Here is a 26,091-nt window from a genome sequence, read left to right as displayed (position 1 = left end):
GATTAGTGAAATAGTTTCGCCGGAGGGTCAGTTCTGTGCTTTTCTTTAACTTTTGGGTTATTTTTGTGCAAATCGCCGATCCACGCTTTCAGACCAACTTCGCCGCAGGCCTCATGCCGCTTTCTGCTCGACACGCGTCACGTTAAACCGGCAGTACGTGACGGCCAGACAATCACGGAAGGACGGCACGGTACAATACGTCACAGTTGATTATGCCTTTAAAAATAGATTTAAGCCATTATTCAATAATGCCTCAAAAAACGGAAGATGCCTCTAAAAACAATTAAAGGCTAATTTTATACGTGAATTCAAATTTACATTATTCTATCGTTTGCACCATGCAATACAAGTTAAAGAACTAGATCGCCGACCCCATTCCCCTCCCCCCGCCCACCCGAGCCGCGTCGCCCCCATTGTTTCCCTCCGCTCTCCCTCCCCTCCTCCCCGGAGGTGCTGCCGGTCGGAAGCCATGACGTCAGTGAAGGGGACGGTGGGGATTTCGGCCCCGGAGGTGCTGCCGGTCGGAAGCCACGACGTCGGTGAAGGGGACAGTGGGGATTTCGGCCCTTCCGCTCATATGTCGCTACAGGGAGGGAGGTCGCTGCGTGGGGCTCGGCGTTGCTAAGGTCGTCACTCCGCGGCTTCCTCCTGGCCTTGCACGTCTCTCTAGGACGGAGCCTTCCCGGGATCTGTCGAGGCTAGGGTGGTTGCTGATCTGGGAAATGGTGTTGGTAACAATGTTGCAAACAACAACAATGACGAAAATTCAGAAGAAAACAATGCCTAGCCTATTTGTATCATTTTACATTTGGGTAATTTTACATTTGATTCAAACAAGTATTTTGTCATTTAATAGGTGAACAAAAATTTATGTAATAAATCAAAATAATTTAAACTTATTTATATGTTTTCTTATGATTTTATATGAATTAGATTGAGTTAAAGACAAAATGCCAAATAACTCACTACGGGAACCCGCCGAGGGGCCGACGGCCGGCGGCCGTCGGCACAGCCTGCCTCGCCGTCGGCCCACGCCTGTGCCGACGGCAACCGTCGGCACCTTGCCATCGGCACAATGTACATGGAAAACCATAGGTTGGGCTTACTTTACCATAAAATAGGCTCCCTTTTAGCCGTACCAGGAGTTTCCACATACAGATCCTGAATTTTCACCAAGTGCTGGCCCATGTCTGCGAAAATCGTCAACGCCGGGTACATGCAAGGTTAGCCAAACCCTACATCACACTTGTGCACATATGCTAGGGACATATGCAAGTTTTAAGCGGTTCCGACGCTCCGCTGATCTGTATCTTCGGAAACCCTAGGGCGGGGACCCCGCAGATCTACCCCTATAGCTTTCTCCGTGTGACGGAGTAACAATGGATTTTTTTATTTACTTTGGTTTGTTTAGGACATATGTACATGGTAACCATAGATTGGGCTTACTTTACCATAAAGTAGGCTCCCTTTTAGCCGTACCAGGAGTTTGCACATACAGATCCTGGATTTTACCCCTACGATCTATAATCTGCCCGAGTTTTGGGACCATTCCCACCCTTCGATGCTCGATTTCGACGACACACAATAATGATACACTTAAGAACTTGAGACCCACACACGTTACAAAGCACTTAAATAACTAGACCCACACACAAACCAAAGCAGTTAAAAAACTAGACCACACACAAACCAAAGCACTTAAAGAACTACACCCACACACGAAGCAAAGCACTTAAAAACTACACTACTCACACACAAACCAAAACACTTAAAAAACTAAACCCACACACGAACAAAGCACTTAACACTGGGTCGACACATGACCCGTTAGACACACGGACTCGACACACACACATACTAATCAGTTCTCAAAATCTTCGTCCTCGCTAGGGGTGTCCTCTGAAGCGGTACTTGAGAGGTTCCACAACCACCGTTCATCATTTTCCCCCCATGTCGACGCCTCTCCTTTGGCGTACTCCGCGTCATATTCGGCCCTCCTCTGCCGCTTTCCCGCCCTCCTCTCTCTCCTGTACGCCTGCTTCTCCTTCCAGAATGCGCGCGTGGCCGCGACATCTCCGGGATGGTCTCTGCGCCACTGTGCCATGAACTGCTCGTCCGCCTCGGTGGTATCAATCCGCCGCTGGCCATCTCTGAACCGCTGCGCTTCACCCTCTGAGCGAAGTAGCGGCTCAGTAGAGAGACTCTCGGATTCCGTCAGAGACCTGACCTCCGGGAAGTTCAATTTGTGGCGCGACCGGCCAAACCTCCAAGCCGCAACGTCGTATGCGCGGGCAGCAGCCTCCTTCGTGTAGAAAGTGCCGAGCCACACACGCACACCACCGGCGGTGATTTCGGACGCGAAATGGCCCGCAACCCGCTGGCGAACGCCGATGAAGCCCGTGTTGCTACGGCGACGAGGAGCCATCTCGACGGCAGCTGAGCTCAGAGGATTCTGTGGTGTTTTTTGGATGAGAGAGTTGATGAGGAGAGAAATGTTGCTGGTGATGTTAGTGTGGAGAAGACATGGCTATATATAGGACGACGACGGCTGAAACGGCAGGAAAACTTGGCGGGAGAAAATGGGCACGAGAAGAATGGCGGGAGGGATGGAGCGGGGAAAAATGGCGGGAATGTTGGAGGAAAAATTGGCGGGAAGCTGTGCCGACGGCCTGGCCGTCGGCCTACATAAGAAATGGCGCGAGAAGAATGGCGGGGAAAAGGGCGGGAAGAAGGAAAAAGGGCGGGGAAGCTGTGCCGATGGCCTGGCCGTCGGCCCACATCACGCCGTTTGCCACCTGGTGACGCCGCTGTCGGTGGCCCCACCATCTGTCCATGTGCGTGCCGTCGGCACAGACTGGGTTTGTGCCGACGGCTAAGGTGTGCCGACGGCGGCCGTCGGCTCTAGGGTTTCTGTGCCGACGGCCAGGCTGTGCCGACGGCCAATTTACTGGGCTGACGGCGAGTGAGGCTGCCGTCGGCACAGATTATGGCCGTCGGCCCCTCGGCGGGTTCCCGTAGTGACTTGACCGCTACCCATATCTCCGCGCCGCGTGTCCACCTAAACGGACGCAAGATGGCCTAAGTGACGGGTTGACAGCCCGACAATTACCCAAGGACGGCACGGCAGGCGGCAGCGCGCGGGCAGCCGCGCCGCCAGCCGTACAAGTACTGACCATCGCATGTGTAGGCTGAACACTAGTGATGCCGAAATAGTGCGGCGTGATGGAACCGATGATCCACGGCATGCGTCAGCCGTCAGCCGGCGTCGCCGGGCCCCATGCACGCACCGACGCGGCTGCATGTCGATGCGCCTCTGGACGGTACAGGATGCTGTGTTCTTGCCGCGCCATTAATTAAGTGTAGACGTGTAGTGGAGCCTGGGGTAGCTTTGCAAACACGATTCTGTGAAAGAAACAACGTCACGCAGATCTTTTGATGCGCATCGTTAGGTAAAACCCGTGCAACACCTGTACGCCATTTTGATGTGCACGCCACGGGAGAGGAGAGGCACGTATCAGCATCAAAGCCCATTTCGTACCAACGCCACAACGCGATGTGATGGCCCCATGCAACTTATTAATGTTTTCTTTACGGCGTACACCATTAGTAGCACGTCTGTGCTAAATCATCAAGAACAGAAACCGCAGTTCCAACATGTATATTTTTTCTCAAGGAAAAAATTTCACCGTCGTGGCAAAATTCAACATTTCAACGATGATCACAGTTCATGCATAGTGTTGCTAACCCTGACTACCAAAATATGGCCTCCATGAAGCTCTGCAACTTCCGACGCAACCGAAGGGTGGTAGTGGCTCGCAAACTCTGTTGGTATAGCGGTGGGCACCGCACTTCCTCACGGCCTTGAGGGAACGTGGCGCTTGTACGCATCGTCAAAGAGTGCCACTCGACCAGAGTTCCACATCACAGAGGAATTGCCACGGCCGCCCCCAGGCCCGATTGAGCGTTGCCTCGGCCTCATCGCGCAACGGAGGTGCCAGATCTAGAGATGGGGGAGGCTGATTTGGTCGCCGGCGGCAGATTGAACGACATAGGAGCGGTGGAGGCGAGGGGAAAACCAATGGTTCTCAACACGCAAACCCCCCTTCGAATGGTACATACAACTGCTCGGGGAGTCGGGGTTGTGTTTTTCGGTGGTGTATAAAGTAATTATAGGGTGACCAAAACAGGCATAACCACGTAGCTATGCCCATACTCTTTCCGTTTTTAATTTGTTGGCATCCTGAGTTTAGTTAAGGTTAAATTTTGCAAAGTTTAACATAAAATAGAAGAAATATTATTAATACCCACAACATCAAATGCATATAATATAAAAATATATTTTATGAGAATTTTACTACTCCGTGTTGCAAATTTTATATTATTGATGTTAATATTCGTTTCTAATTATATGGGATCGAAATAACAAGATTTAACTTTGACTGAACGTAGAACGCAAAGTAATCATAAAACTACTCGCTGTAAAGAAACACATTTCTCAAGGAAAATAAGACGTGCTGTTTTGTCCAAACACGTGCATAAAACCACTAAGAACACACTTGTCAGTACGGGTCCAGAACAGGGCAGGAACGAAGGCGAAATTACTATCAGAAGAACGGGACAGCAAAATATGTGGAAAACTGAACTTTTCTATTGCATTGATTGGATTATTACAGGGCATCTCAAATGATAGCACATCTCTGTCTGAGCTCGAACAGACTTTGTTCTGACGATCAGTGGAACGATCATCGGCCAGGATATCTCCACCGAAAGGCGGCTGGTCCTCTGCATCCACTTGTTCATCACTTGAAAGGCCACCGACGACAGCTACGCCTTCAGCTGGCACCGCCGCGAATCCGATCGCTTTGCCTGGCGCCCTGCTCGACACATCAGCCGGCTCCTTGGTCGCTGGCGAATCGCGAGCTTCCTCGCACTGCTCGCCGCCGAGCACATCGATCCAGCCTTCGTCGGAGTCCCAGTCCGGCAAGGCCGAGAAGGAGCACGCCAATGACTTTATCCTGTCAGACGCGTTAGCCGAAATCTCCTCCGGCTCTTCGTCATCTGAGTCCGATTCCCAGAATGCGGCGTCCAGCGTGCTCTTGGGCGATACCCACCGCCCGGCCTTGGCCTCTCCGGGTTGCAATGCCACGAACGGATGCTCCAGGAGCTCCACAGCCGTGGCCCGCTCGCCGGCGTTTCTGGCGAAGCACGCGGCGAGGAAGTTCTTGGCCTCAGGAGACAGCCACGCCGGCACCTCCGGCACGGCGTCCGTGTACCCGATCCGGTGGACAGCGGCGAGGACGTTGTCGACGTCGCTCCACGGGGCGCGCCCAGTGGCCATCTCGACGATCGTGCAGCCGAGAGCCCACACGTCTGCAGCTGGGCCCTGCTCCTCCCCTCTGGCCACCTCTGGCGCCATGAACGCCGGCGTGCCCCCGATCGGCCGATCAGAACCTGCCATCCGCGCACACCCGAAATCCGCGATCTTTGCTCGACCGTCGGCGCCGATCACTATGTTCCTTGACTTGATGTCCCCGTGCACGAGGGACTCGCCGTGGATGTACGCCAGCCCGCGCAGGACATCCGCGGCGTAGGCGCGGATCGCGCGCTCCTCGAGGCGGCCCCCGTTCCTTGCGACCTCGTCGGCGAGCGAGCCGCCGGGGGCGAACTCGAGGAAGAGGTGGTACGAGCCGTCGTCGCGGTGGGCGCCGCCGAGGCAACGCACGACGTCGGGCGAGCACAGCCCGGACAGAATCCCCTGCTCCCGGCTCAGCATCGCCGCGTCGGCCGCAGCGGCGACGGACTTGACCGCGAACAGCTCCCCTGAGGCTCCGTCGGCCGCCAGCGATACCACGCCCCCCGACGCGCCGCAGCCGATCGTACGCAGCCGCGTCCATTGCCCGGTCACTGCGATCGCCATTCCGCTTGGTTTTGCTTGTCTGTGTGGCTGCTCCGCGAATTTGGTGTGGTGGTTGCTTGATCTTGTTGTTCCTTTTGTTTGTTGTGAAGTTGTTCTGTGGTCGCGCGCGTTTATATATACAGCATCCAGGGGAGGATGGGAATGGGAAGGAGAAGACGACTTGGAGCTAATTGGTTGAGGGGAATTAGATTAGGGGAAGGTGTTTGGTGTGTGTTAAAGCTCAACTTGGCGTGGGTCTTGCGTTCTCGACACGCGCGGCAATTTGACATTGTGTGGGTGGGAACGCGCGGCTCATGCTGCCAATCGGGAGGATCTTCTCTCCTCGCCGCCAATGAATCTCCGAGTTCTATTTCTGTGGCGCAGCATCAATACTACATGCCCTCTGTTTCAGCGTGTTTTTCAGAGACCTGAGAACGAGGAGCACGAGACTATCTCCATTGGAGGGCTAGAAAACCTAAGTCTGCTCGTGTTTCTCGTGCGATTAAAATTGGACGTGCGAGCTGAAGCCAAAATAGCGCTTACTGCTGTTACATGTGAAGCACGAGCGAGTGTGTTGGTACATTGGTCTCAGGTCAGCTGAGCTAAATTAATCCGCGGCAGGCACTCACCAGTCGATATTGTTTGATTCGTGTCAGTTCATCGGCTGTGCCAAATTAAATCAGCGGTGTCGTGCCGCCGCACCGGTCAAGATTGGACGGGCAACGGCCGTATCGTTGTGGCTCCTTCTTCTTCCCGGTCAGAGACGATAGGATGAACTGCCGCGAAAGCAAAGTGCTGGCTCGCTGGTGGTTGGTGATTCGGCTGACATTGGAGACTCCGAGCTCGATGTACTGTACTTCGTATATAACGAAAATGCAAGCAGCTGAGGTCAACGCGTGCGTGCGCCCAAAAGGGGCTTTTGGTTGGGTGACATGGCCGCTTCATTGACATTGTGTCTTCACTCTTCAGAGTCAGCAGCAGAGTGATGATTTTTCTTCTGAGCATCAGAGTGACGATATGTGGGAGTAAGCAGATGCTTTGCTCCACCGAACTTACCGTCGACCGGGTAGGTGCTTCACCCAACAATATCCTGAAGAAATTCTCCGGAAGACTGAGAGGATATCAAGATGAGACCAGAGTTCAGAACAGAAATCTACTTGCGTTCAATGTGATGACCGATTCCACCGAGCGTTGCTGCGTTCACCAACTATCACCCGCTTCCGCAAGTAGCAGCTAGCTTCAAGTGTTTATTTACATTGAAGCAGTGCGTTCAACCGCTGTCACCTACGCTACCATTTGTACGAGGCTCTGCAAATTGCTTATGCACTTCACCTGCTGTCTTCGTTCTCGTCCTGCTGCAGCGAGTAGTTGTTTCAGGCTGCGCAAATTGCTCCGTAGCAGTAGTGCACAAAGCCGCCGTCTCCAAGTGCCCGTGTTTGTACAAAAAAAAAAGTGCCCGTGTCAAGCTGCGCAAGATCCATATCTTATCTTCCGTTTCCTGCTGGCTCATATGGTCCGCGTCTTGATCGTGCAGAGCCAGTGGCCAGTGGGGATACTTTGGTCTCTGTTTCCGGACGCAAAAGGAAACCACAGCTCTCGCACTCCGGTGAATGCCAGCGTTCCTGGGGCGTCCGAAAAGGACTAGACAAATCAGCAACATGGCGGCAATTGGGATATGCGTCAGAAATTATTTTTCGACAAAAAGTATATATATTAATATTAGAGATACCAATTACGTCCAGACTCTGCAACAACGCACTGCCCTAGCGACATTACGGATGCACACAGCCAAAAAAAAAGAAGAATTACCAAAAAAGAAAAGCCCCGCTACAGTGATCGAATCCTTTAAACAACAGCACTAACACCACCATGACAGCACCAGAAGTTCAGCTTCTCCAAAAGCGACGGCTCCAAGAAGGTAACAGTGCATCGGCGCTGTCGTCGCCCGATCATAGATCTTAGGTTTTCACCCTGAAGAAAATCCTCACTCTCAAAACAATGCCTTCAACAAGGACATTACCAGACACAACCAATTAAGGCCAGACATTGGGTTTTCACCCTGAAAGGTAAGATTTTGAACTTCTCATGTGCAGTCGCCCCACTCGCATGCCGCTGCTCCAAAGACACCGATCACGAAGCCAATTCCTCCTCGCCATCCAGACTCGAGTCACCATTGCAAGACCACAGATCTCGACTTCCATGTCATTCTCCGCCAGCACCACGGAACGAAAACGTGCTCCATGATAATAACCGTCAGCAGAGCTTCGAAACGCTCCCTCTGTAACCAAACGGCCAGAGTAAAAACATGTGTGCGCTCGACCGAATTCCACCCGATCCGGCAACCTCCAGGCTTGAATCGCCCAATGGAGCGCCGGCAGAGCCTTCCGGAACACGACACATCCACCAGATCGATGAGGACACGCACCAGCAGATCTGCATCTTGGCGTGAGAAGAAATCCAAGGACCAACGTCATTATTCGCAAGATCAGCCGGTCCCCACACCGTTGGTCAACTCCGATGCAGCAAAGGCCGAAGAGGAAAAAAAGGGGATCCAGTGCAGGAACGGACTAACCCCACGATCACCGGATCGGGCCGCAGCCATCCACCAGATCACGCGGGTCACGGCGCCGCCACAGACGCCTCACCCCTCCTCCTCGACGCCTCCAGCCGGAGACCTCAAGCGCCGGCCATGGGGCAGCCGCGCGACCCTGCGCCCCTGAACCGATCTCCCACCTCCTCCCATAAGAGACCTCCAGGGCGCGCCTCCCCTGCCCATCATCGGGTGGGTGCCGCCACCGTTGCCGGTGAGAGCAGCAGCGACGAACAAGAGGGCGGCAGAGGGCGGCCTTGAGGTGGCGGCAGCGGGGTCCCCGGAGTCGCTCGAGAGAGGAGCGACTCGGGAGGAAACGGTTCGGCTCATGCGTCAGAAGATACATAGCTCGCGTCTATTCCATGGCGAGCATGGAGATGCAGTGTCGGAGCCTTGTTGGTCTCTCTCGCTCCATGACCACACGACGGGCACGGTGGCGGACGTGCGTCGCTGTTGCGTCCCATCACAGAGCAAACTGGCAAGTGGTCGCATATCCGATTCATCCACTTCGTCACGAGGAGGCGGGAACATGTATGACATGGTCACCACGCACAGGAGCTGCAGATAAGAGATACAAACGTGTCGAGGATCCGAATCGAATTGGGAGGAAGATTCGATTCAGCGGCTACTCCCGCCGATCGGTTTGGCCCGGACCGCGCATGTCGGTTGTGCCACATGCCTTGCCTCCACGTTTCAAACGCGTTAGATCTGCAAGAGCTCACGTTGCTGCGGCGATCACCACGACGCTTTGGGTTCGAGTTCAACAGCCCAACACTACATGACGGTAGGGTTTTAGGGGCACATTTTTGTGCCCTCAAATGTATAATATGTATTCCCAAAACTTGCTACTTATAGGTATATTCTTTAGGGCACATTTTAGAATGCCCCGACAAGTTTTGAGAGCAGGGCATATCCAATTTGTGCCCCGAAAACTTTAGGAAGCACATTCAATTTGTGCCCTCAAAACTTTAGAGGGCACATTCAATTTGTGCCCTAAAAAGTATAGAGGGCACATCCATTTTGTGCGTGAAAAGTATAGAGGGAAATCGAAAATGTGCCCTCAAAACTTTTGAGACACATTCATATTTTAGTTTTCAATCACATAATCAGATACATATTTCAGTTTACATCATTAATCACACAATCACAATGATTTCACTTTACATCATGAATCACAGTTTAGATTTAAAATTTACATGAATCACAATACATGACTCACATAATCATAGTTTCTTGAATATTTGCAATCACAGTACGGATTTGAAAGAACTTTTCATTACAATGTAGAATATTTGCAATCTAGAATAAAGATATATTTTCATTTCCATGTACAATAAAGGACTTTTTCTGATTTCCATGTAGAACAAAGAACCGCGGTACACTCTCCTATTGTTTTGTTCCTTCACATCTTGATCTGACAATATTTTGAAGCAGTACATGGAATTCAGAACATATTTGTGGAGTGGGACAAAAATTTCCTTTGGTTTCTGTCCGGGTGCTTTCGCGTTCGGGGTCCGATCATACCCCTTTACTTATTGATTCTGGTGAACAAGCTCACCTAGGAAATAAGGCTCAATTTTCATTTGAACTATCTTGGCTACGAGAGGATGGCTTCTATGAAATGATTAAAAGAGAATGGAATGCCGTTACTCAGGGAAATACTCCCATCAAAGTTTGGCAAAACAAAATAAGGCACTTAAGGCGTCCTTCGTGGTTGGGCGAAAAATAGAAGTGGTGTGTATAAAAAAGAAAAAAAAATTATTAGCTCTTATAGATGAGCTAGACATAAAAGCAGAAATCATTCCCTTAGTTCCTTTGGAGAGAGAAGCTTTGCGGAATGTGAATGACCTTCTAGCTAAACTCCGACGAGAGGAGGAAGCTAAATGGGCACATAGAGCTAAAGTTAAGCACGTGGAAGAAGGAGGAAATAATAGGAAATGTTTCCATCTTATTGCTACTGGAAATCATAGACAAAGACACTTTTTCAGTTAGAACAAGACGAATGGACAATAGTTGGTGAGGAAAATCTTAAGATGTACATAACTGAATATTTTAAGAATCTTTTCGGGGAACCGACAGAGAACAACTTCACATTGAGAAAGGATTTAGTTGCGGATATTCCTCAATTATCGACTGAGGAAAATAATATCCTCACAGTTGACTTTACCGAGGAAGAAGTTTTCGATGCTATTTCTCAGATGGAACTCAGTAAAGCTCCAGGACTAGACATGTTCCTGGCGGAGTTCTATAAACAGTTTGGGAGGTTATTAAACACGACCTGATGAAGTTGTTTGATCAATTACGACATGGTGATCTCCCATTGTTTAAGCTTAACTTTGTTTACGCTACCTCCTACGGCCTAACCAGAGGTGTCGAGGGTGCTCCTCGGCAATGCCCTCCGATAGGGGCTTAGGGTTGATACAATCCTGTAAGCTGACACGAGACATCGGTTCACAGACAAGCGGGGAGAGCGATTTACCCAGGTTCGGTGCCCTCGATGAGGTAAAACCCTTACGTCCTGCCTGTCTGATCTTGATTATGAAAATATTGGGTTACAATGGGGTGCCGAAGGGTTCGGTTGAGATCTCGTCGAGAGGCTAAGTGCTACGGCGACCTAGCTCTAGACTTCTGGTGGCTAAGATTGCTAAGATTGTACGTGTACCTCGGCAGCCCCTCTCCTGGCCTTTATATAGGAGGCCAGGTCTCAAGAGATCTGTCCGGGTATGACTAGGTTTACAAAAGACCTAGCACTAAACTTTCCTTGTTCGGCTCTTCGTCTTGTTCTTCAAGGAATATTTTCCAGCACCGTCCTAGTAGCCCACCTTGCCATCGGGTATCTTCATGGGCCTCTAGTTGGGTCGTACAGGATAGGGCAATATCGGTTACCCGAAGGGTAATGCCCATGTCAGTAGTCCTCGAGTGTCTAGCCGAAGATTTTTCGGGTAGAGACTAAAGCATGCCTCCACCGAATGTTCTTCTCTTTTGATTGTTCTTGCCCATCTTGTAACAACATCATCTTCTTCTATCGGGTGCGCGTCCAGCGCTCCCGATGGGAGTAGCCCCCGAGTCTAGGTACGGATGCGTGCAATCCGTGCGTAGACTCAAGTTGTGCCACTCAAACGTTTTCCTCTGCTGAAGTTTTGCTACAGGTCTTCATGGGTCATCCGATACATTTGTACCAAAGCTTGTTTTCTTCAATAAGTTTTCCATGCGTAAGGGATAATAAGTAACGTGCCCAACTTTTGCTGGTTAACTGCCGATGGCAAAACAACGCCACCCTACACAGAATCAAGTCCCCGGGCATGATCCTGGAGTGCAAAAAAGTTCTATTGGGTGCGCGTCCGGCGCTCCCGATGGGAGTAGCCCCCCGAGTCTGGACACGGGCGCTTGTAACCGGGTGCAGACTCGAGCTGAGCATTCCATCCTCTTCTCCAAATATTTCTTCACAAGAATATCTTTGAGTGCTCATTTTATCGGGTGCGTGTCCAGCGCTCCCGATGGGAGTAGCCCCCGAGTCTGGACACGAGCACTTGTGATCGGGTGCAGACTCGAGTCCGATCATCCGATAATTCTTTATTTTCCTTCGACTGCTCTTGACAGCGTTCATGATGTCATTGATGACGTATTGCTGCTGTGGTGTGACTGACAAGACTTGACCTGACGGGCCCATCCTAGTTCTGCGCGAGCAGTTTTTAGGGAGCGACCAGCACGCGCACCGGCCGAGGCATCTCCTCGATTTTCGCGCGTCGTGGGAATAATGGCCACCGGTTCCGTTCTTCTCTTAGGCGCCACATGTACAGCCAGATCTGATCCACTTCCCACGATGCCTGCGAAGTTATGGCCATGATCTTGCTTCAATTTTTACGGCATAAATAGGGGGCCTCCCTGCTTTTACTTTTTACGCCTCTCACTGCTCATCCTCTCGCCCGTCCTTTCCTGTCACCTCTGTTCTTCCCTCAAGAGCTTCACGCGCCATGGGCAAGAAGAAGGGTGCTAGCGCCTCAGATGCGGCTAAAGTCAGCCGTGACTGGAGCGCCTCCGCCATCTCCAATCGTGATGTGAACAAGCTGCGAGCTCTCGGCCTTATCTCCTCATCTGAGGATGTCATCCGTGTTCCAGGTGCCGTTTCTCGCCCAAAGCCTCCGAAGGGCTTCACCGTCATGTTCACTGCTTTCTTATTCCGTGGTCTTTCTCTTCCTGCCCACGAGTTTCTCCGTTCCCTTCTTTTCTTGTACGGGATTCAGCTCGCAGTACCGACCCCTAACTCCATTCTCCATCTTTCTATCTTTATCATCGTTTGTGAAGCCTTCCTTGGCATTGATCCCCACTGGGGTCTTTGGAGGAAGATCTTCTATGTTAAGCGCCACAACGACAGCAATGGCCCCCCCGTCGTAGGTGGCGTTGGTTTTGTTGTCAGAAAGGAAGTCGATTATCTCGACTACCCGATGAAGGAATCCGTCCAAGGTTGGCGCAACAAATGGTTCTATCTGCGAGATCCTTTGGTGCCTGGGCGGCGCTCGAATCCCCCTCCTTTTGAAGATATACTGATAGCTCAGCCGAAGAAGTCCTGGCGAAACGCCCTTTCTCCCGAAGAGAGAGCGATAGCTGACAGGCTGTTCGACCAGGTTGTCGTCCTGAAGAATACGGGAGGCTTGACGATGTGCGGCACTGAGGTAGTCTCAGTGTTCCTGCAACGTCGGGTGCAGCCGCTAATGTCTCGACCCCACCAATTGTGGCTTTATACTGGCAAGGGCGACAAGTCTAGGGTCAGTTCTGCCGACCTTTCGGCTGAGGAACTCCGAGACGAAGTCCGCCGTTTGACATGCCTCAGTATGAAGGACAACATTGTCTTGACGTCGGCTCGTCCCCCTTATGATCTACACCATCTTTCGACTGAGGTAATTCTTTGCCGTTTCTTGTTTGTTGTTGTTGTTTCTTCCTTCATTGCGCTTTACAAGCTTTCTTCTCCTGAGAGGCCCCCACCGTTGCTCAATGCTATCCTCCTCCGCCCGAAAGCGGCGTGGAGCCAGAGGATGACGATGACGACTCCGAGGAGACCGAGGACGTCCAACATGCCCTTGAGGACAGCGATGTCCAAGAGGAAGAAGCTGCCGAGGATGATGCCTTCATCAGGAGCAGGCGACGTAAGCAGGTAAACGATGATTTTATTACAACGGCTGAATCAAGTCCTAGCGGACAGGATAATGATGCCGTTGGAACTGCTTCGCCTTCTCCTGTCAAGAAAAGTTCGACAGGTTTTTTCGCTGCTGAAGATGACCTGGACCTGTGAGCATCTTTACCCCTTCTTTGACTTATTCTTTACTGCTGCGTATGCTAATTGTGCACTCTTCTTAAGTAGCTCTGATGATGATGATGATGATGTTCCTCTTGCGAAGAGGACCAAATTATCCTTTGGGAGGCCAGTATCAGCTAAGGAGCCGAATCCTTCCCCCGCCAAGTCGCCACCGCCCCCACGAACGGCTGTAGAGAAGATTCCAGTGTCGAAGGTTATCCCTTCTGGCGACGTTCCCACCTCGTCGGCTGGCCACGATCACGTAAGTGTTTTATTTGTCTTGATTTCTTTCTTGCCTCGCAAAGCTTTTTCATTCAACTGAATCTTCTTGGTTTCCTTTGCTGCAGCCGATTTATGCCACAGTCGATGCAGTGGCAGACTTTGCCGAGCAGTTTACTCGACTGGAATCTGAAAACACTCAGCTTCGGAAGACCATTAAAACTTCGGCTGATCAGGTGCTGGAGGCCAACAAGCTTGCCACCGATGCCAAGAACGAAAATGTCTTGCTGAAGGAGGAGGTGAAAAAGCTGAAGCGACAGATGAAGGATGAGCAAGATGCCAAGCGCAAAGCTGCAGCCGCAGCCGATGAAAAGGAAGGCGTCCTTCGTGAGTCCATCACGAATTTATTGGGTAAAATTCTTGACACATAGCTCATTTTGTAATATTTCCTTTTGGATTACTGATCTGTCTTCTTTCAGAGGCTGCCGATATAACCATCACTCGGGCGCGCATGCTTCGGGAAGACTCTACGTCTGACGCCCTTTCCCTCGCCGCTGAGTCCAACGTCCAGGTTCTTGGGCTTCTGCAGAGGACTAAAGGAGCATTGTCGAGGCTATACTCGATGATTTTCCCAAAGGTGAAGCAGGACAAGACTCCCGGCGAGATGGCGGATGCTTTCCTCGTCGACTCTTCTGAGCCCGTGGAGGTATTGAAACGCCGTAACCGCTTGTTTAGGGCGGTTCTTACTTTCCAGCTGCTCATGGGCCATGGGATGGGGTCAGACTTAGAGAAGTTGTCCAAGGCATTGCCTGTGGACGATGACAATCGCCTAGTTGATCTTGAACCCTTCAAACGATCGGCGGTGGCATGCGCCAATCAGCTCCTCAAGTTGGTTGGTGAAGCCCAGTCCAAGTCTGCACCTGAAGCTGCTCCTGGCTCGTCGTCGGCACTTCCCTGAATGCTCGCTTTATTAATTGTAATTAAGACCTGATGCAATTTGACTTGGTCCTATTTTATTTTGGCTCTATTGCCAGTTTGAACAATCTTTTGAATGTAACACATACACTCCAATGCTTCCAATAGGAGGTTTATGCTAGTGCTATTCTGATCTGGAAGTTGTACTGCAGATTCCTTCATCTTCCTCCCGCGTCGAACCTTTTTCAAATTCTTCGGCTAGCGATGAATCTGGCCTTGTTCGTTCTTTGCGCGACCAAGTGTCTCGTCTGAATAAAGATATTACCTCCCTTCACGCGATGACAGCGTTGCTGAAGAAGAAGAGTGAGATAGCGACTGCCATTGAACAACATGCTCTCGATCGTCTTCATGTCGCTACCGAAAGTTTGGGCTGTAAGTGCTAACCCTTCTTTTGATTTCTGATGTAGCCTGGATGTTCCCTTAACTGATATTCGTTCTTTTTCTGTTGTATCTCACGATAAATCCGAGGAGAACAAGAAGATCCATGAGAAGGTCGAGGCGATGACTGACGTTGCTCACCCGAAACACGACTTATGGTTGCATCGCCCGAAAGCTGTTATCGTGGCGAAGTTCGAGCATCGGGCAGAGAAGGTGCACTATTACTTTGATAAATTCCACGCTCATCTCACGATGGTTTGGAAGACTTTGTTCCCTCTGGATCAAGCACCCGAAACTTTTTCTACTTTGTTTACTCGATTCAAGTCTCCGGAGAGGATTCGACTGCTGGTGCGGAAAGAACTCCTGGCTGGTGCTGAACTCGCCTTTGCTTCAGTATTGGCATGTCATCCGTCTTTAGACTTGAGGGCCATAGCAAACACCGAGAGAAGTTTAGGCCAATATTATGATGTCGCTAGAGGTCCTGCGTATGCCATCATCTCGCGGATGGAGACAAGTATTGAGAGAGAGTTGAGGGCCCAAGGAAACCAAGGAGCGTCGTCGTGAATGTAATAACTTTTGTACCTGCATAAGGTTGTTTTATGTAAATTCAACGTGTGCATTGCACATCATGTAATCCTGGTGGATTTTGTTGATTCGATTGGAAATTCATTGTCGAGGGCAGCTGAGTGATCAATTCAACCTATTCTCCCGACGACTTCGTTGTAGTTTGCAATTTTATTGCGAAGTCGATATGTAAGTTTTGCAATAGCGATACCCATCGACTTAATCGAGGGAATTAGACGCTTGGCTTCGTCACACGGTGCACCGGTTTGAGCCTTATTTTATGATAATGTAACCATCGACTGCAGCACTCGCGTATTTTCTCGAGGCTTGGATTGGTTGTGTTGCGTGTCATTAACCTTAGCTCTCGTTGAGAGTATTTAATTAATGACACTGTGCGAGGATATTTTTGGCCAGTGCTCCCGATGGGAGTAAGAGCCAACGACAGGGGCCCCGAATGATTTATTCGGTTGGTGAGGCCTGGATTAAGAAAAAGGGGTGGAAAGTCTGATTAGAATTTTATTCATAATGCAAAAACGACCTTAAAGGCCATTAAGTAGAAAACAATTGTGTGCTATGTATAGAACCGTCGTAGCTGTGCAATGTTCCATGGATTCCCAATGCCTTTTCCCGAAGTTGGGTTTTTGAGCCGATATGCTCCTCCTGGTATCACTTCGGTGACGATATATGGTCCTTCCCATGGAGACTCGAGTTTCGAGGGTCTCTCTTGCTTCAGCCGAAGTACCATATCTCCATGCTAAAGCTTCGACTGTGTATCCGTCGGCTGTGATAATTTCTCAATGCCTGCTGGTATACCGTAGTTCTTGCCAAAGCAATGTCTCGAGCTTCGTCAAGGAGGTCTACAGCATCCTGCAGCGTGATGTTGGAAGAAGATTCTGTGTATGCTGTCACTCGAGGAGCTTCGAACCGAACGTCGGCTGGCAGAACTGCTTCGGCTCCGTGTACCAAGAACAACGGGGTGTATTGAGTCGACCTGTTAGGTGTGGTACGCAAGCTCCAAAGTACAGATGGTAACTCTTCGACCCAAGCTCCAGCCGCGCCCGTGAGGCGTTTCTTCAGGCCATCCCCTATTAGACCATTGATCCTTTCCACCTGGCCGTTGGTTTGCGGGTGGGCCACTGATGCAAATTTCAGTTTGATTCCTCCGTCATCACAAAATTTTCGAAACTCTTTGGAGTCAAAGTTAGTTCCGTTGTCTGTGACTATACTGTGAGGCATACCAAATCGACAGGTTATTCCCCTGAAGAATTGAACTGCTGTTTCAGCTTTCTGGTTTCGTACGGGTACTGCCTCGATCCACTTGGTGAATTTGTCGACTGCGACCAGTAGGTACGTGTGTCCTCCAGGTGATGACCTTGGCAGCGGTCCAACTTGGTCGAGTCCCCATTGAGCGAAGGGCCACGCCAGGGGTATTGTCATCAGATCTGTCGCAGGGGCGTGCGGTTTTGGTGAAAAACGCTGGCAGGGGTCGCACTTCATGACGATCTCGAGCATCCGATGCCGCCGTTGGCCAGTAAAATCCCGCTCTGAAGGCTTTCGCCACAAGGGCCCTGCTTCCTGCATGGTGTCCGCAAGTTCCTTCGTGTATCTCGCGCAACAGTACTCTTCCATCGTCAATGGCAATACACCTTTGGAAAATACCAGAAATGCTGCGCTTGTAGAGTTCCCCGTTTACTATGGTGAAGGCTTTCGATCGTCTGATGATTCGTCTCGCTTCTACTGGATCCTCCGGCAACTCCTGCTTTGTTAGGTACGCTAGGAATGGTTTGGTCCATAGTGGCTCAAGGAGGAGGACCTGTTCCGCAAGCGGAGTTGGAGGTTCTTCGGCAGCTTGCTGCGGGCTCGCCTCCAATTCGTCAGCTGACGGCTTTGAAGGTGCCGGCGCCTTCTCTTTTATCGAACGCTGAGCGATTACTTCGTAGAACACTCCGTCTGGAATAGGGGAGCATGTGGACCCGATGTTTGCCAGAGTGTCGGCTTCCTCATTGCTGGCTCTGCCGATATGTTTGAGTTCGCACCCTTCAAATTTGGCTTCCATGTTTTGGTACAACTGTCGGTAAGCGATCATGTTGTCGCTGACTGCGTCACATAGGTTCATCGACTGTTGTACTACCAGGTTTGAATCTCCGTAGATTTCTAGGCGAGTTGCCCCACATGCCTTCGCCATCTTCATTCCGTGTAACAACGCTTCATACTCTGCCTCGTTATTCGTCGGCAGGGAGAAATTCATGCGCAGTATGTACTTCATCTTATCTCCCTGAGGTGATATTAATACCACCCCTGCTCCTGCACCTGTGCTCCGTTTCGACCCGTCGAAGTACATTATCCATGACCCCGACATGTCGGGTGCTGCTGGTGTCTGCGATTGGATCCAATCTGCCACGAAATCTGGGAGGATTTGGGATTTTATCGCCGTTCGATTAACGTAAGTTATGTCGTGTGGTGCTATTTCGATAGCCCATTGAGACACTCGACCCGTGGCCTCTGGATTAGTCATTATGTTCTTCAATGGCGCTTCGCTTACGACGATAATCGGGTGCTTTGTGAAGTAGTGCCGTAACTTGCGAGCTGACTTCCAAACTGTGTATGCCAGCTTCTGATGATGGGGGTACCTCTGCCTTGCAGGTGTGAGCACTTCACTGAGGTAGTAAACAGGCCTCTGCACACCGTGAACTCTCCCTGCTTCTTCTCGTTCGACGACCAAAACGCTGCTAAAGACTTGGGCCGTTGCAGCTATATACATAAGCAGTGTTTCCTTCTCGCGGGGGGTTACAAGGACTGGAGATGTTGATAAGATTCTCTTCAGATTGTCGAAAGACTCCTGCGCCTCATTTGTCCACTCGAACTTTTCTGACTTTTTCATCAAGTTGTAGAAAGGCAAAGCTTTTTCTCCTAGTTTGGCGATGAATCTGCTAAGTGCTGCCAATCGTCCTGCCAACTGCTGCACTTGGTGCAGATTCTTTGGCGGTTCCATGTCAAGAATAGCTTTGATCTTCAAAGGGATAGCTTCTATTCCTCTAGCCGAGATGAAGTATCCGAGTACTTGTCCCCCTGGCACCCCGAAGAAGCATTTCTTCGGGTTCAGCTTGATTTTGTACTTGTCTAGGTTGTCGAAGGTTTCCCGCAAATCGTCGATGAGGGTAGTGGCGTGCTTCGTTTTTACCACAATATCATCGATGTAAACTTCGATGTTCCTCCCGATCTGCTCTCCAAGGCAAGCTTGCATGCATCGTTGATAAGTTGCCCCTGCATTCTTCAACCCGAAAGTCATGAGGTTGTAACAGAAAACACCGTGTGGGGTGATGAACGCAGTTAACTCCTGGTCCTCCTTCTTGAGCTTGATCTGGTTATAACCGGAGTATGCATCCGGGAAGGAGAGACGGTCGCATCCAGCTGTGGAGTTGACTATCTGGTCTATACGAGGCAGCGGGAAGTGGTCCTTTGGGCAATGCTTATTAAGGCTGGTGTAATCGATGCACATGCGGAGAGCGGTCGTGTCCTTTTTTGGCACCATAACGGGATTAGCCACCCATTCAGCTTCCTTAAGCTCTCGAATGAATCCTGCCTTGCGGAGTCGACTAACTTCTTCGCCAATCGCTCTTCTCTTCGGCTCAGAAAATCGGCGCATCGACTATTGTACTGGTTTGGCTGTCGGGTCAACATTGAGGGCGTGCTCAGCGAGTTCCCTGGGGATACCTGGCATGTCGGATGGTTCCCATGCAAATATCTCCCAGCGCTCACGGAGGAACTCGATGAGCGCGCCTTCCTATGCGTCGGTAAGGTCTGCCGATGTGTTGACCGTCTTCTTCGGGTCAGTGGGGTGCACCTGCAGCTTTTTTGCTTCCTTCGCAGCGTCAAATTCATCGGCCCTTACGTTTCGATTGTCGGCTGGTGGCTGTGTGTGATCCGTGACGGCGTCGACAACGTTGAGTTCTTCCTTTGCTCCAAACCTTGAGGCGATCTTCTGGAATTCTCTGTCGCAATTGTCTGATCGGGTAAAGCTTCCATGAACGGTTATTGGAGTCCCATTGTTGCCAGGCATCTTCAGTTTCAGGTACGCGTAATGAGGTACGGCCATAAATTTGGCGAAGGCAGGCCTGCCGAGGATGGCGTGGTATTGAGATTCCCAGTCGACTACTTCGAACTCGATTTTTTCCTTCCTGAAGTTGCTAGGCGTGCCAAAAACTACATCTAGTGATGTTTTGCCTAGGGAATAAGCGGGTCGAGTCGGTATAATGCCATGGAATCCTGTATCGGACTCTCTTAGCATGTCGACTGTTAAACCCATTGCTTTCATCGTGTTAGCGAATAGCAGGTTCAAACCACTTCCTCCGTCCATGAATACTTTGCTCATATTGTACCATCCGATCTGCGCCTCCTGGACAAGGGCTGCATGACCTGGTCTAGGAATGGCCTTCGGATGATCTGCCCTGCCGAAGGAGATGCTCTGTTCTGACCAGTCGATGAATTCGGGTGTATCAACCATAGCTACTTCCGCATATTTCACTTCTCGTGAGAATTTTTTGATTTCCCTTTTCGAAAAGCTGGTTTTATGGATCATGTTCACCTGCTCACATGGCTCCGGAAACGCCTCGGCTGGTACATACTTGTCTCCTTTTGCTGGCTCGTATGGCTCTGGTACGTACGGTTCTGGCGGATAACTGTAAGATCCTGCCCTTTTCTCCATTATGTGAACTCTTGACATAGCTTCGGCTCTGAGATCGTCACAGAACTGTCGAATCTCCAGGAAGTGTCGGCAGTTCCTTAGCAGATGACTGGATTTTTCTCGACCATCCTTCGGATCAATGTAAGAGTGGAGGTAACATGGTGCCTCGAGCTGCTCCGTAGCCGATAGATACGGTGAGCGGGTGCGGCCATGGATCGGTTGCATGTCCTGGTGTCCTCGTTCGGACTGGTGAGGGCGAGTTGCTGTACGTTCTTCCTTTTCATGGCGCGAGTCCCTTCGTCTTTTCCTTCGCCCCGTTGTGAGGTCGAAACTTCCTCGGCTGCCTCCTTGCATGTTTCTGGATGGAACTTCCAAGGTTGCTGCCGGAGCGTCACCTGCCGAAACTGAGTTCCTCGGGCCAGATTTACTTGTCCTAGGGAGGCGGAGAAAGCCTCCGGAGTCGATGATGAAGTGGACACCTCCGAAAGTTGCGGTCATGTTGTCGCACGATTCTGCAGGGATCGAGTGCGGCGGGTCGAGATGTGGTACGAACTCAAAGGATCCGCAGCGGATCAGGTCTTTTGGATCTGGTGGCGTTGGTGACTCGAGTACGAACGCTGCAGATGTGACTGGTATCGCCGATGACCTGCCTTGTGCCGACAGTGGTTCCACGGACGGCGCCAATTGTCGAGGGTGCTCCTCGGCAATGCCCTCCGATAGGGGCTTAGGGTTGATGGAATCCCGTGAGCCGACACGAGACATCGGTTCACAGACAAGCGGGGAGAGCGATTTACCCAGGTTCGGGGCCCTCGATGAGGTAAAACCCTTACGTCCTGCCTGTCTGATCTTGATTATGAAAATATTGGGTTACAATGGGGTGCCGAAGGGTTCGGCTGAGATCTCGTCGAGAGGTTAAGTGCTACGGCGACCTAGCTCTAGACTTCTGGTGGTTAAGATTGCTAAGATTGTACGTGTACCTCGGCAACCCCTCTCCTGACCTTTATATAGGAGGCCAGGTCTCAAGAGATCTGTCCGGGTACGACTAGGTTTACAAAAGACCTAGCACTAAACTTTCCTTGTTCGGCTCTTCGTCTTGTTCTTCAAGGAATCTTTTCCAGCACCGTCCTAGTAGCCCACCTTGCCATCGGGTATCTTCATGGGCCTCTAGTTGGGCCGTACAGGATAGGGCAATATCGGTTACCCGAAGGGTAATGCCCACGTCAAGGGGCCCATGAAGATCATCCACCGACCAAGGCGGGCCGTTATGTTGGTTCCAAAGCAGGATTCTTGAAGAACAAGGCAAGAAGACGAAGAAACAAGAAAAGTTTAGACATATAACTCTTTGTAACCTAGTCGTACCCGGATAGACCTCTCGAGACCTAGCTGATAATATAAGGGCCAGGATAGGGTCTGCCGAGGACACACAATCAACTTAGCCATAACCACCGTCAGTCTAGAGCTAGGACATACAAAATCTTAGCCTCTCGACGAGTTCATAGTCGAAGTCTTCGGCTACCCCATTGTAACCCGATATTCTCGATAATCAAGATCAGACAAGCAGGAAGTAAGGGTTTTACCTCATCGAGGGCCCCGAACCTGGGTAAAATCTCTCTCCCCGTTTGTTTGGTATCCGATGTCTCGTGTCAGCCTGCAGGATTCCATCAACCCTAAGCCCCTCAAGGTGGGCATTGCCGAGGAGTACCCTCGACAATTGGCGCCGTCTGTGGGAAACCTGTTGGCGCAAGACCCGTTATCGGCTGTTTCAGCCATGTCATCAGCAACTTCATCAGCATCGCCGACGCTGTCGTCGGCCCCTTCATCGCCAAGCTCAGGGAACTCGATTCGATCCTGGTCCTTCGAGTTTACTCCGCAAAACGACTCGTATCGCCCGACCTTTTCGGATCTACAAGGAGGGTTGGGCATGACGTTCGGGAGCGTCCACTACAGCATCAATGCCGAGGGCATCTTTCGGCTACCCGAACCGATCGTCTCCAACTCAGCAAAGACTCCATCCTCGTCAGCGACAGGATCAACCGCGTCGACTCTGGTCCTGGTCGATCTATCGACTGAATTATCTGCATCGACAAACTCTTCACCGCCAACGACCCCCCGATCAATATCATCCATGTCAGTTAGATCCGATGATTCTATGTCATCCGACATGACTTCGTATTACTGCTTAAACTACGGTACCAGGCATGGGTTGGGCTCAGACGACACGCCATCCGTCTGCAGCGCCAACTACTCTTCGGGTGAGGAAAGTATCGACAGCGCCGCCAGGACAGCCACTTGGAGGGTGGCGCATCATCAGATCTACGCTATCCTCAATACAGCGGACAGAGGAGAAGAAGGAGAGCGCACACCACATGCTAGTAGACGTCACAACGCCGAAAACAGCGCCAGCAACGATGACATCGATTATACTATTTCAGAAGAAGAGTGGGCAGCAACTCGAGCTGCTATATTCAACAATACTCGGCTCCCTTCCAGAACTTCGGTAAGGACTCTTAACGCATATCATTCCATATTGGAGAGGAATCGAGTGCGGCTATCAAACGAGCAAGCAAATCTCGATCGATGTCGGATCGTGGCTGATCAATCTAGTGAGCGCCGGAGAGCCTCACAGGTAGGTGCGTCTCGGAGAAACCAAGGTTCAGGAAGACACCGACCAAGGATGCCTCGACTTTCGAAAGATGATGCAAGGGAAATAACTTTGAACATGTCCAAATCTTTTATAACTATGGACACCGCGGGCATGTTGAGACCAAAAACCGTTGAGGGAGCTGATGGCGCGTGATGCACACGTCCGTTGGGAACCCCAAGAGGAAGGTGTGATGTGCACAACAGTAAGTTTTCCCTCAGAAAGAAACCAAGGTTATCGAACCAGTAGGAGATGAAGGCCACGTGAAGGTTGTTGGTGAAGGAGTGTAGTGCGGCGCAACACCAGGGATTCCGGCGCCAACGTGGAACATGCACAACACAATCACAATACTTTGCCCCAACTTAACAATGAGGTTGTCAATCTCACCGGCTTGCTGTAAACAAAGGATTAAACGTATGGTGTGGAGAATGATGTTTGTTTGCGAAGAACAACAGAGAACGGAGATTGCAGTAGATTGTATTTCAGATGTAAAAGAATGGACCGGGGTCCACAGTTCACTAGTGGTGTCTCTCCAATAAGATAAATAGCATGTTGGGTGATGTCTACGCCCCCCTCCTTTTCCTGTAGACAATGTTGGGCCTCCAAGAGCAGAGGTTTGTAGAACAGCAGCAAGTTTTCCCTTAAGTGGATCACCCAAGGTTTATCGAACTCAGGGAGGAAGAGGTCAAAGATATCCCTCTCATGCAACCCTGCAACCACAAAGCAAGAAGTCTCTTGTGTCCCCAACACACCAAATAGGTGCACTAGTTCGGCGAAGAGATAGTGAAATACAGGTGGTATGAATATATATGAGCAGTAACAACGGTGCCAGAAAATAGCTTGCTGGCGTGTAGTTGATGGTGGTGGTATTGCAGCAGTAGTAACGCAGTAAAACAGTAAACAAGCAGCGATAGCAGTATTTAGGAACAAGGCCTAGGGATTACACTTTCACTAGTGGACACTCTCAACATTGATCACATAACAGAATAGATAAATGCATATTCTACACTCTTGTTGGATGATGAACACATTGCGTAGGATTACACGAACCCTCAATGCCGGAGTTAACAAGCTCCACAATTCAATGTTCATATTTAAGTAACCTTAGAGTGCATGAAAGATCAATTCGACTAACCAAGTACTAACATAGCATGCACACTGTCACCTTCATGCTTATGTAGGAGGAATAGTACACATCAATACTATCATAGCAATAGTTAACTTCATATTCTACAAGAGATCATGATCATAGCTTAAACCAAGTACTAACACGGATGCACACACTGTCACCATTACATCGTGCAGGAGGAATAAAACTACTTTAATAACATTGCTAGAGTAGCACATAGATAAATTGTGATACAAATACATTGCAATCATAAAGAGATATAAATAAGCACCTCACTATGCCATTCATCAGTGAATAAGTATTCTGTGAAATATAGCCTAAGAGACCCACACGGTGCACACACTGTCACCTTTACACACGTGGGACAAGGAGTCTCCGGAGATCACATAAGTAAAACTCACTTGACTAGCATAATGACATCTAGATTACAAACATCATCATATGAATCTCAATCATGTAAAGCAGCTCATGAGATTATTGTATTGAAGTACATAGGAGAGAGATGAACCACATAGCTACCGGTACAGCCCCGAGCCTCGATGGAGAACTACTCCCTCCTCATGGGAGCAACAGCGGTGATGAAGATGGCGGTGGAGATGGCAGCGGTGTCGATGGGGAAGCCTTCCGGGGGCACTTCCCCGTCCCGGCGGCGTGCCGGAACAGAGACTCCTGTCCCCCAGATCTTGGTATCGCGATGGCGGCGGCTCTGGAAGGTTTCTGTGGGTTTCGTCGAACGTATCAGGGTTTTCGATCCAGGGGCTTTAAATAGGCGAAGAGGCGGCGCAGGAGGGCTTCTGGGGGGCCCACACCATAGGGCGGCGCGGCCCCCCCTCTGGCCGCGCCGGAGGTGTGGTGTGGGGCCCCCGGGGCTCCCCTCCGGCGGCTCTCGGGTGTTCTGGATGGTTCCGGGAAAAATAGGAACCCGGGCGTTGATTTCGTCCGATTCCGAGAATATTTCGTTACTAGGATTTCGAAACCAAAAACAGCAGAAAACAAGCAATCGGCACTTTGGCATCTTGTTAATAGGTTAGTTCCGAGAAAATGCACGAATATGACATAAAGTGTGCATAAAACATGTAGATAACATCAATAATGTGGCATGGAACATAAGAAATTATCGATACGTTGGAGACGTATCAGCATCCCCAAGCTTAGTTCTGCTCGTCCCGAGCAGGTAAAACGATAACAAAGATAATTTCTGGAGTAACATGCCATCATAACCTTGATCATACTATTTGTAAAGCATATGTAGTGAATGCAGCGATCAAAACAATGTATATGACATGAGTAAACAAGTGAATCATATAGCAAAGACTTTTCATGAATAGCACTTCAAGACAAGCATCAATAAGTCTTGCATAAGAGTTAACTCATAAAGCAATAATTCAAAGTAAAGGCATTGAAGCAACACAAAGGAAGATTAAGTTTCAGCGGTTGCTTTCAACTTGTAACATGTATATCTCATGGATAGTTGTCAATGCAAAGCAATATAACAAATGCAATATGCAAATATGTAAGAATCAATGCACAGTTCACACAAGTGTTTGCTTCTTAAGGTGGAGAGAGATAGGTGAACTGACTCAACAATAAAAGTAAAAGAATGGTCCTTCAAAGAGGAAAGCATCGATTGCTATATTTGTGCTAGAGCTTTGATTTTGAAAACATAAAGAGAGCATAAAAATAAAGTTTTGAGAGGTGTATGTTGTTGTCAACGAATGGTAG

At 50.1% G+C, this 26,091-nt stretch overlaps 1 protein-coding gene across 1 annotated transcript; it reads right to left on the bottom strand.

The window, feature by feature from the left end:
• Positions 1-4,495: 4,495 nt before the first annotated feature.
• Positions 4,496-5,983, bottom strand: LOC124663296 (mitogen-activated protein kinase kinase kinase 17-like). Its single transcript, XM_047201019.1, has one exon. It carries the CDS (start codon positions 5,915-5,917, stop codon positions 4,496-4,498), a length of 1,422 nt encoding a protein of 473 aa, XP_047056975.1. The 5' UTR covers positions 5,918-5,983.
• Between the last annotated feature and the right edge of the window lie 20,108 nt (positions 5,984-26,091).

The sequence above is a fragment of the Lolium rigidum genome, chromosome 6 (genome assembly GCF_022539505.1).
Source record: "Lolium rigidum isolate FL_2022 chromosome 6, APGP_CSIRO_Lrig_0.1, whole genome shotgun sequence".
Lineage (NCBI taxonomy): Eukaryota > Viridiplantae > Streptophyta > Magnoliopsida > Poales > Poaceae > Lolium > Lolium rigidum.
The sequence above is the reverse complement of the archived record's forward strand: the minus strand, read 5'-3'. Positions and strand labels throughout refer to the sequence as shown.

Coding starts and splice junctions, on each gene's coding strand:
- LOC124663296 (XM_047201019.1), bottom strand. CDS start 5,917: ATGGCGATCGCAGTGACCGGGCAATGGACGCGGCTGCGTACGATCGGC.